Source organism: Canis lupus, chromosome 9 (genome assembly GCF_003254725.2).
Source record: "Canis lupus dingo isolate Sandy chromosome 9, ASM325472v2, whole genome shotgun sequence".
Lineage (NCBI taxonomy): Eukaryota > Metazoa > Chordata > Mammalia > Carnivora > Canidae > Canis > Canis lupus.
In genome coordinates, this window is record NC_064251.1 from 14719905 (window position 1) to 14731440 (window position 11536).

An 11536-nucleotide genomic window follows, 5' to 3' on the forward strand; every position below is an offset into this window, starting at 1 on the left:
GAGGACTGTTGTGCAGAATCCCACGGGGCCCTGGGTGTGACCTGGCACATAGCAAGTGCTTGGGAAGGGCTGTTCTAAGACAATGACCCTCCTCGGCTCCCTCTGCAGAGAAAGACCAAGCCAGCCCTTCAGACACACTGCCGCCCACAGGGCCAGGGCGCGGGAAGGGTGCCTGGGGGAGGTGGGGAGGATGGGACCAGCTGAGCCGGGAAGGTGGTGGGAACAGGCAGGCTGCGTGTCCATGTCCGGAGGCAGCCCCCAGTCCTGTGATGTGGTGTGCTTGCCCCTTGCCTCCCCCAGCCTGCGTGCAACGCTGCCCTTTCCTCTACGTGGACATCTCCCAGGGCCGTGGGAAGATGTGGTGGACCCTCCGCAGGGCCTGCTTCAAGATTGTCGAGCACAACTGGTTCGAGACCTTCATCGTCTTCATGATCCTGCTTAGCAGTGGAGCCTTGGTAGGCACTGCCCTGAGAGATAGGCTGGGGAGGGGCGGGTGCCAGGCCCAAAGGAGGCCCTCCTGGGGCTCCCTCCTTTGCACACCACTAGACAGGCGAGGCCTGGACAGTCTTGATCCCAGAGAATCCTAAAGGGACTCATTTGTGGTTGCAGGATGCGATGTAGAAAGTGTTAATTTTCTTAAAGCGACAGGTGGGGTCCACCTCTGTGGGTACCCCCAGCAATAGGTGCCAGCGAGAACAGAGGTGGGAAGGCCCTGGGCATGTTGAGTCAGGGTTGAAGATGTGTCACTGTGAAGGCCCCCAAGCAGATGACTGTCACCCCTAGAGGAAGAGCTGCTGAGGGGGTTCTCCCTGTGGGCCAACTCACTGGCTCGCCCCCATGGTGGGCCCCGGGGATTCTGGGAGAAGCCAATAGCCTGACCCCAGGAAGCAGCCACCTAGGTGGGGTGGGGGATGTGGCCACTGCCCCAGGATCTGGGGCCCTGGCCACCCCTGGCCGTGCTGGTGTCCCCAGGCCTTCGAGGATATCTATATTGAGCAGCGGCGAGTCATCCGCAGCATCCTGGAGTACGCGGACAAGGTTTTCACTTACATCTTCATCGTGGAGATGCTGCTCAAGTGGGTAGCCTATGGCTTCAAGGTGTACTTCACCAATGCCTGGTGCTGGCTTGACTTCCTCATTGTGGACGTGAGTCTTCCCCCAGCGCCCAGCCCCAAGGCCAGACCCAGAGGTGTCCCTGTGGCCCAGGACCTTAGGAAGCCCTGGCCCTGAGGCCCCACACACCCTGACCACCCCACTCTCCCTCTGCAGGTCTCCATCATCAGTCTGGTGGCCAACTGGCTGGGCTACTCGGAGCTAGGACCCATCAAATCCCTGCGGACGCTGCGGGCCCTGCGTCCCCTGAGGGCTCTGTCCCGATTTGAGGGCATGAGGGTGGGTGCCGAGAGAGGCTCTGAATAGGGCCAGGGAGTTGGGGGGAGAAGCCACAACAGGGCAAGGTGGAAGGTGCACAGGTCTGTACTCCAGCCACCACTGGGGGAGGAGAGGCCTCGGTCTCTGGGTCCTGCTAAAGTCCAGATTTGAGCCCCTCACCCCATATCCTCCCACCCCACCCAAGTGCCCACCCTGGCCTCAGCCCCTCCTTAGCTCATCTCTGCCACCGCTGGGGGGCAGCAGAGGTTGCATCAGCTCCCAGGAGGGGCCACGAGGGTACTGTAGCAGGGAGGGAGGAAGAAGGAAAGCAGGTCTGTGGGTGAATAGGTGTCCCTCCCAGGCTCAGACTGGGGCCCACCAGGACTCTGAGAACTGGATGAGCTGGCAGGTGCCTGCTCCCAGGCTCTGAGCCTGCCCACCCTTCCCTCAGGCCCTAAAGAACAGTGACAGTAAATATAGAGTTTGGCCAAGACAAATGGGATTTTCCCCAGGCAAGAGAAGTCTTTTGGGAACAAGACCCACACAGAGGGATAAACTTCTGTGAGCAGCTGGTTGCAGGCCAGCAGTGCACTCAGCCCAAGTGGCTCCCTCCTGTTCGTGCTAGGCCCTCCCACCATCAGAACCAGGGACCCCTCCTCACTGAGGGGAAATGACCTGCCCCCATGGCCACGCAGCTGGTTGGTGTCCCAGCCAAGAATAGAGCTACCCGAGGCATCACCAGGTTTGTGCCACCCACTCTGTCTGGAGGTCATGAAACAGCTTCTCCTTGAAAAAAGACAAATCTCAAAAAAAAAAAAAAAAAAAAGAAAAAAGACAAATCTCGAGCACCTGGGTGGCTCAGTGGTTGAGTGCCTTTGGCTCAGGTCATGATCCCGGGGTCCTGGGATTGAGTCCCATATTGGGCTCCCCACAGGGAGCCTGCTTCTCTGCCTATGTCTCTGCCTCTCTGTGTGTGTCTCTCATGAATAAATAAATAAAATCTTAAAAAAAAAAAAAAGAAAAAAGACAATTCTCAGATTTAGTCCAGCCTGACGTAGTGAAGTTGGCTTATGTGGCCAGGGCTGGGGAGTAGGGCCCAGGGCTCCAGCCTCAGGGACCTGCTGCTTTAAAGACCCCCGTGGCTTCATTTCTGTGTCCGCGTCTCTAATGCTGTGAGCAGACGAGCAGGGGGCTGGGTCACGGGGGCTGAGTTTCCTATGGGGGCCGAGGAAGGAGTGTTTGTCTCCTGCCTAGTGACCCGTGGCCAGGCTGCTTCCAGAGAAGCCTAGTGCCCCGACTCTGGGCTGATGGCTCCAGCCAAGCAGAGAGCCCTCTTCAACCACTAGGCCAGCAGCACCCCTAACCCTACTCCTCACTTCCCCACCCCACCCCCCAGACTAGAGCCCAGCAGACTTCTCCCCCAGGCCTAGCTCAGATTGACCGTCCTCCGGAAAGCCTTCCCTGAATAACAGTGCCCAGCCCCGATGGGTCCCCTTGTAAGTGTAGGTAGGGAGCCCAGTCCCAAAGGAGCCTTGGTAAAGATCTGACAGTGACCCCTCCCCCGGCCCCCGCAGGTGGTGGTGAATGCCCTTTTGGGAGCCATCCCCTCCATCATGAATGTGCTGCTTGTCTGCCTCATCTTCTGGCTCATCTTCAGCATCATGGGTGTCAACCTGTTTGCTGGCAAGTTCTACTACTGCATCAACACTACCACCTCTGAGAGGTTCGACATCTCTGAGGTCAACAACAAGTCCGAGTGTGAAAGCCTGATGCACACGGGCCAGGTCCGCTGGCTCAACGTCAAGGTCAACTATGACAACGTGGGTCTAGGCTACCTCTCCCTCCTGCAGGTGGTGAGTGTAGCCTGCTGCCCTTGCACAAAACTGGGATGGAGGTGCTCCCAGATTCTCAATGTACCTGAGCCCACTGCTACTCCTTGTTAGGAGGCCACTCACCCTGCTTCCAGTGCTGTGGGACACGAGAGGTAGTATCTAGACCTCCGTGGTCTCTATGTCGTGCTCTGGGGAGGATCAGGCTGGGGTGAGGAGGGAGACTCACGGATGGTGGAAATGAGAAGCAGCCCCTCTCCTCACACCCAACCACACTCCCCAGGCCACCTTCAAGGGCTGGATGGACATCATGTATGCAGCCGTGGACTCCCGGGAGGTGAGTGGGGCTCACTGAGATGTGGCTGGCAAGTGAGCCAGGGGAGAGGACGCAGATCAGAGGCACAATGACAGTTCTGCCCAACCCCACCCCCATTCCACCTCCTCAGGAGCCCCCAAAATCAGCAACCTGGGGGTGGAAGGATCCACCTCTGGGTCCCAGACTCCTCCTGCCCACAGTGAGATGGGGAGCCGGGAGCAGCCAACATACTCCCCCCAACCTCCCTATCCTGTCCCATCCCATCCTGTTCCATCCCCATCCTATCCCATCCCATCCTCTCCCATCCCATCCCATCCTGTCCCATCCCTTCCCCTCCTATCTCATCCCATCCCAGCCCCATCCCATCCCATCCTCATTCTATCTTGTTCCATCCTGTCCCATCCCCATCCCCATCCCCATCCCATCCCATCCCATCGCATCCCATCACATCCCATCCCCATCCCATCTTGGAGCCCCATCCCATCCTGCCCTGTGTCCTCTGCAGAAGGAAGAACAGCCACAGTATGAGGTGAACATCTACATGTACCTCTATTTTGTCATCTTCATCATCTTCGGGTCCTTCTTCACCCTCAACCTCTTTATCGGCGTCATCATCGACAACTTCAACCAGCAGAAGAAGAAGATGAGTATCCACCCACCCTCCCTGCACTCACTGGTCCCTTCATATATTCCCACCTGCCACCTCAGCACCCACTGTGCTGCCACTGGCAGCGGGACTGGGGCAGCCGGCCTGGGTTCAGGTTCTCCCTGGTGACTTTGAACAGTCACTTGGCCTCTGTGAACTCTGGTTACCTTATTAAGAAATGAGGTTGGTGCTACCTACCTGGCTGGGTCATCATTCAGAGGAGGCAGCAAGATATTGCTGAAAAGCATCCGGCCCCAAACAGGCTACGAGCCAGTGCTTGTCCCCTTCCCTCCACCTCCCCTCTGTTCCTTGTCTGGACAGAGTCCCCCTTCCCCTCCCTCCCTCCCTCAGCCCCTATCTCTGGGCCCTCCAGGTCCCCCTGCTGGTAGGGGGGCTGCCTTAAGGGTGGTGCCTGAGGTAGGGGGTCCCAGAGGCAGAGAAGAGAGGCCTCCAAACTTATAGGCACCATCCCACTATACTTTGGAGGGAAAGACATCTTCATGACGGAGGAACAGAAGAAATACTATAATGCCATGAAGAAGCTTGGCTCCAAGAAGCCTCAGAAGCCAATTCCCCGGCCCCAGGTACCAGCCCTCTGAGCCCCTCCTCCTCCAACCTGTATGAACCTCCTGCCCAAGGGGGCCCATGGGGGTAAAATGCAAGCTAAGTTCTGCCCACCAGCCCATATCCCTGGCGTGAGGCTGAGTCCACCTGCAAGGAAGCTGGGTTCCCTGCCAGGGGAATGTGCCTCTTTATAACTGCTCAGAGGCACCATGTGTGGGAGCAGCAGCTGCCTGATCGACCCCAGTCACTGGTTTGCCCCTCACCCGGCCCTGCACAGCCTCCCAGTGTCTACCCACTCCTTCAACTGATGACCTCTGGGGCAAGGGCCCCTAGAAGTAGGAGGAAGAGGATGTCCAGACACCTTCCCCAGTGAGTGATGACTGTGGAAGAAGAATGAGAGGTTGCTGGGGGCCTTGATGAGAGGAAGGGTCCTAGAGTAAGGAAGATACCCATGGACCCCAAAGAATGGCCTGTTCTGATGGGTATCCCCTCCTTGCCATGGCCAACTCTACCCCCTCTATCCCCTCCTCTCTCATGGCCACAAGCCCTGACACACACACCCCACTCTCTCTTTCTCTGTCTCTGTCTCTGTCTGTCTGTCTCTCTCTCTCTCTGTGTCATGCTGTTGTGTCATCTTGTGTCTCCTGCCTGTCCACATCCTGTGTGGGTCCTGACCACTGCCCCCCACATCTACCCACCTGCACCCCTGCACTCCTAACCATGCTGCAGAACAAGATCCAGGGCATGGTGTACGACTGCGTGACTAAGCAGGTGTTTGACATCACGATCATGATCCTTATCTGCCTCAACATGGTCACCATGATGGTGGAAACAGACGACCAGAGCCAACTCAAAGTGGACATCCTGTACAATATCAACATGATCTTCATCATCATCTTCACTGGGGAGTGTGTGCTCAAGATGCTTGCCCTGCGCCAGTACTACTTCACCGTCGGCTGGAACATCTTCGACTTTGTGGTTGTCATCCTGTCCATTGTGGGTGAGCAGGGCCAGGCTGGGCTGAGTCATTCTGGAAGGCCCGTTGCTCCCATCCTTATGTACACACACCTGCTCTCACACCTGGAAAGCTCACACATACATTTACACATACGCATGTGCAATATGCACCTGGCATTCACACTTAAGGCACAAAGATACATAGGATGGGCTCATAGGCAATCTGTCACCTGCATACACGTGAATATGCTTCTAGAAACATTTACCTACCAGTAGATGCACACTCAGGTCCATGTGCCTAGTGGAAGACATAAGATGGTTCTAGTATCATCCATACACACAGAAGTGCATAGACACATGTGTAATTATGATAGCAACTAACTACCACTTATTGATCATTTACTATTTGCCTGACACTGTGCCATCCCAGGAGGCAGGGACTGTTACCACCTCTGCCTTACAGAGGAGGAAACTGAATTATAAACAAGTTAAATGTCATGCTCAGAGTCACACACAGAGCTGTCTTCCCTCTCTGTCTCATCTGTGGCATCTGCAAACAGCCTTAGGAGTCAGCCTTACCCTCTCTCTATCAACTTGGGTGTATCTCACCTCCTTCCAGCTACAGTGTAACCCTAGCCCCAGGACCCTAGGAGAGCCCAGCCTCACGGGCCAGGTCATTTAGACTGTGCTTCTGTTGCTTCCTTTCCAAGGAAGAGCACACCAAGCCAGGTCCCCTTGAGTCTCCCTTGCCCCCACTCCCTGATCTAACCTCCCACCCCAAGGACAGTGCTCCTCACCACTTGTTCCCTGCAGGCCTCGCGCTCTCCGATTTGATCCAGAAATACTTCGTGTCACCCACACTGTTCCGAGTGATCCGCCTGGCTCGGATCGGGCGTGTTCTGCGGCTGATCCGAGGGGCCAAGGGCATCCGGACTCTGCTCTTTGCCCTCATGATGTCCCTGCCTGCCCTCTTCAACATTGGCCTCCTGCTCTTCTTGGTCATGTTTATCTACTCCATCTTTGGCATGTCCAACTTTGCCTATGTCAAGAAAGAATCGGGCATCGATGACATGTTCAACTTTGAAACCTTTGGCAATAGCATCATCTGCCTCTTCGAGATCACCACGTCAGCTGGCTGGGACGGGCTCCTCAACCCAATCCTCAACAGCGGGCCCCCTGACTGTGACCCTACACTCGAGAACCCAGGCACCAGTATCAAGGGTGACTGTGGCAACCCCTCCATCGGCATCTGCTTCTTCTGCAGTTACATCATCATCTCCTTCCTCATCGTGGTCAACATGTACATTGCTATCATCCTCGAGAACTTCAACGTGGCCACCGAGGAGAGCAGTGAGCCCCTTGGTGAGGATGACTTCGAGATGTTCTATGAGACGTGGGAGAAGTTTGACCCTGACGCCACGCAGTTCATTGCCTACAGCCGCCTCTCAGACTTTGTGGACACTCTGCAGGAGCCGCTGAGGATTGCCAAGCCCAACAAGATCAAGCTCATCACGCTGGACCTGCCCATGGTCCCAGGAGACAAAATCCACTGCCTGGACATCCTCTTTGCCCTCACCAAAGAGGTCCTGGGTGACTCTGGGGAAATGGATGCTCTCAAGGAGACCATGGAGGAGAAGTTCATGGCTGCCAACCCATCCAAGGTCTCCTATGAGCCCATCACCACCACCCTCAAGAGGAAGCACGAGGAGGTGTGTGCCATCAAGATCCAGAGGGCCTACCGCCGGCACCTGCTCCAGAGGACCGTGAAGCAGGCATCCTACATGTACCGCCACAGCCAGGACGGCAGTGGGGATGGGGGCCCAGAGAAGGAGGGCCTGATAGCCAACACCATGAGCAAGATGTATGGCCACGAGAATGGGAACAGCAGTGTGCAGAGCACGGGTGAGGAAAGGGGCTCAACAGGAGACTCGGGACCTGCCATAGGGCTCACGCCCATCAGCCCCTCAGAGGCTGTCCTCCCTCCCTCCCCACCCCCAGGGCAGACAGTGCGCCCGGGGGTCAAAGAGTCTCTTGTCTAGTAGCAGCAGTGAGGTGGCCAGCTGAGCCTGGCACAGTCCCCAATCTCCCTCATGGTGCCTGCCTGCTGAGGGAGCAGGGCTTTGAGTCTGCAACTGATCGGCTCCCTGTCGCGGACAGGATCTGGCCATGCTGGGGCTGACAGCCAGGCCATGGAAAATGGGAATTGCACTCGGAGGCTCCACATTGGGCCAGAGGTCCCCATCACCCACCGCTTCCATGGTTTCTCATTTCAAGCTGCTCTCACCTCCTTGTGGGCCCTGCTGCCTCTCCTCTTCGGGGAGGTCAGAACATCAGAAATCTCTGCCCCCCTTGTGAGTGAGGAGCCAGCCTACAATGGAGGGATTAGTGCCCTCCTGCCACCAGAGTCTTAAGGGCTCTAGGCCTCTCCCCAGGAAGTGGCTCAGGCCCCCCCAGGCCCCTCCCAGATAAAGATGTCTTAACCTCAGTGAGAGCGGACACCTGACCTCAGGGCCTACCAGCCCTCCCCTGACTGGGATCCAGCTTCATCCTGCCAGCTCACAAATTCCCTGGAGAAGAGAAACATCACTGGTCCTGAAGTGGCTCCCCAAGCGTGACTGGTCACTGGATCCTGATGCATCCAGTTGGGGTTGTGACCCCGAACCCATTTCCTGCTTTGTCCATTGTGCAGCGCCTGACTCCCCTGGCTGGCCCCTGGGGGAAGAGCAGGGGGAAGGATTCCACTTGAGAATCCTCTTTCTCTAGGAAGCATGGCAGGTTGGGATAGGTGGGGTCACGCCAGCTGTGTCACTGCACTGGGGGCTTCCTTGGCCTGAGCACCCAGACCTGGGGTGGGGGCAGGGACCCTGGAGCTCAGGAAGTAGATTTCTGTTCCCTCCCTCCCTTCCTCACTCCTCCATTAGCACCATCGGGGGCTCTCTGTAGCCTCACTGAGCCTTGAGACCCCTGTTACCCCCCACCACACCCTTCTCTTCCTCCCTCTTCATCCTTTTCTCCCCCTCCTCAAAGTGATCCTAAGAGTGTTATTGAGCCCATGTTAGAGATTTCGACACTGGGACATGCACAGCTACCTGGTTCAGGCCCAACCTTCCAACTTCCAACTTTCCCAACTGGAAAGCTGGGAAGCATTTTTGTTGGCATCACCGGTCCGGGCATGGCAGTGCCAGGCCTCTTCTGGTTCCCAGAGAACACACGGAGGCCAAGCTCAGAGGAGGGAGTGAGACAACTGCTCAGGCATCGCTGGATTTATTCATGTGTGTGTGTGCCTTATGTCTGCCTCATGCCTCTGTGTGCAGCTGTGTGTGTGTTCCAGTACACAAAGCACTGTGTCCTGCCTCTGCGTGTGTGTGTTGTGTCAGTGTGCCCCTGTAGAGTCTGACTGGTGTGTGTGTGTGTGTGTGCCTCCTATGTGTGTGTCTGTGCTGTGTGTGGATGAGTGTGAACATGCGTAGTAAGGTTTGACGTTGAGTCGCTGTGGACTTTAGTTCCTCTTCTCTTTCTTCTTGTTTCTTGTGAATAGTTTGATTAAAACTCAGGAAGCAGCAAAACCTCCAAAACAATGTGGGTGTGGGTGCGTGTGGGGGTGTATGTGTGCATGTGCCCACAGGCCAGAGCCTTCCTTTCTGTCTGACCTGCTCTCTGGCCTCCTGGCCACCCATTCTCCTTGCTCCCATTCTCTTCATCACACCTACTGCCCCAGCCCTGCCCCCTGTCTCTTGCCTGTGGCCTCTATGGAAGGAGGCCTCACTCCTTCTACCTTCCTGCAACTGTTCTGTCTTCCATCAGAAGATGCGTCCCAGAGAGGGCAGCCTCCTCCCTGTCCAGCACCCTGTCCACTGCCCTCCCCTCAAACTGGGGCCCTAGACTGGGGTGGCCCCAAGAGCCTCAGCATCTGTTGGACTGGATACTCACCACTGGACTGCATACAGCCTGTAGAGCCTCCCCAGCCTGTGGCCCCCTCCCCTGCACACCCACACCCACTCCCACTCCCACTCTGTCTGGGTGGGAACAGACCCAAACCAGTCTGGCAGGCAGGCTCCTTTGTACAGTTCTTATAATAAATCTCTCCCTGGTCCCTCTCACTGGCGGGCTTCTTCCTTCCACACCTCTGCGTGTGGATGCTGACAGGGCCTGAAGGCTGCAAGAAGCAAGAAGGGCTGGTGGGGATTGGAGCCAGATGGAGAAGACTTGGGGAGCCTCAGGGTGGATAGAGGGCAAGACAAGGCGAGCCCCAGCTCCCTCTCTGGCCCAGTCCGGCTCTCTCCTCCAGAGGCTTGGGCTTTGAAAATTAATAAAGGCAAACTTCATTAAATTGGAGTCAGGAGGTTCAGCAACGGGAGCTCTCAGGCACCACCACTCCTCAGCAATTGCCCAACCCAATGGGAGGAGATGGACCTTGCCCGTGTGGGTGGCTTTACTATCTGGCTGGGAGGGGAAAGGCTTTTCTCCTGCCCTGGCAACAGCCCAGCCAATGAGAGACCCTCACAACTGAGCCGATGAGAAGCCACCATACATCCAGCTCCCACTTTATTCCAATGGGTTTTTTGTTTACAACAGCCTTCCCACATCCCCCTTTCCTCTATAAAGGAGCAGAGACTTGCCTTTGTGGTGTAGTTTTGCCTAGCTTGCTTGTTTGGCGCTGCAATTCTCTGCTCCTCCTGCATAATCCCATCTTTTGCCAGTAAGATAACTGGCAGTTTTATTTTTAAGGTTACAACTCCAGCCTCTTAGCTAGAATCCAAGAGGCCAGATCAGGTCAGGGGTCGTGGCCCGGTCCCCTAAGAGGCAGCACTACACTCTCTCCCCTCACCCGTGTTGTTGCCCAGGAAATGGTTTTGTGACCCAATGGCCCCAGCCTCTCATCTCTGGAAGCCCCCCTCACTTCTCTGCACCCCCCAGGGACCCTGAGGTGCCTGAGAGACACATGGTGTGGCCCCTCCGTCTCCTCACAGATATTGTCCGCCCCTCCCCCCCAGGACCCTACCTCTGACCTCTGACCTCAGAAAGTCCAGGGTCCATGGGACAATGAGTAACATGATGTAGTGAGCTAAGTCCACAATCCTGGTGGGTGAAATACAATTTTTTAAAAAAGATTTTATTTATTCACGAGAGACTCAGAGAGGCAGAGACATAGGCAGAGGGAGAAGCAGGATCTCCACAGCAGGCTTGATGTGGGACTCGATAGCAGGATCATGACCTGAGCCAAAGGCAGATGCTTAACAACTAAGCCACCCAGGTGCCCCTGAAATATAATTTTTGTATATAATTTTGTTTTCCCAACTTGACTTCTCAAGGGCTGTGTTTGTCCAAACTAGTAAACAGTCCTTTACAAGATTTCTATACCCTCTTTTTTCCTGGGTCATGAAGTTACATGACACCTGTGCAGGGGGTGGGGCACCAGAGGCCACCCTGACAGGCCCCTTGGCTCCTTGCTGTTCTCTATATGTGCAGAGAGGGGTCCAGCAGCATCCCTGCAGGGTTCTGAGCCCCCCAATGGGATGCTGACCTCCCTCCCTGGGGTGGGGGGGCTCCTTCTTACTGTAAGAAAGATTTCTTACAGACCACACCTGGGGCTCTCTCAGGCTCCAAGGACGGGAGGGCTTGCAAGATGCCCTGGCCCGCCCTTCCCCTGAGCCTTGAATAGTAGAGGAAAAGAGGCAAAATACTAGATGAAAAACATAAGCCAACCTTTCAAAATCATCCCCCCTGCTCACTATCAGCACTACTCCCCACCTTCCTGAGGGTGAGCTATGCTCCCAGACTCCTCACCTAACACTGAGATACCGGATCCCCTCCCATGCCTGGGACTGCCCTGTGAAGAACGGATTATTATGA

At 56.0% G+C, this 11536-nt stretch overlaps 1 protein-coding gene across 8 annotated transcripts in view; it reads left to right on the plus strand.

The window, feature by feature from the left end:
• The window catches only part of SCN4A (sodium voltage-gated channel alpha subunit 4), a 44204-nt gene extending 34421 nt beyond the window's left edge, over positions 1 to 9783 (plus strand). For all 8 annotated transcript variants that reach the window (XM_049113973.1, XM_049113974.1, XM_049113972.1 and 5 more), the window contains 9 exons: positions 301 to 455; positions 973 to 1146; positions 1270 to 1392; positions 2946 to 3224; positions 3484 to 3537; positions 4022 to 4159; positions 4642 to 4746; positions 5456 to 5726; positions 6497 to 9783. In XM_049113973.1, the coding sequence (XP_048969930.1) occupies positions 301 to 455; positions 973 to 1146; positions 1270 to 1392; positions 2946 to 3224; positions 3484 to 3537; positions 4022 to 4159; positions 4642 to 4746; positions 5456 to 5726; positions 6497 to 7722 (2525 nt within the window). In that variant the 3' untranslated portion in view covers positions 7723 to 9783. The remainder of the gene's footprint in view (positions 1 to 300; positions 456 to 972; positions 1147 to 1269; positions 1393 to 2945; positions 3225 to 3483; positions 3538 to 4021; positions 4160 to 4641; positions 4747 to 5455; positions 5727 to 6496) is intronic.
• The last annotated feature ends 1753 nt before the right edge of the window (positions 9784 to 11536 follow it).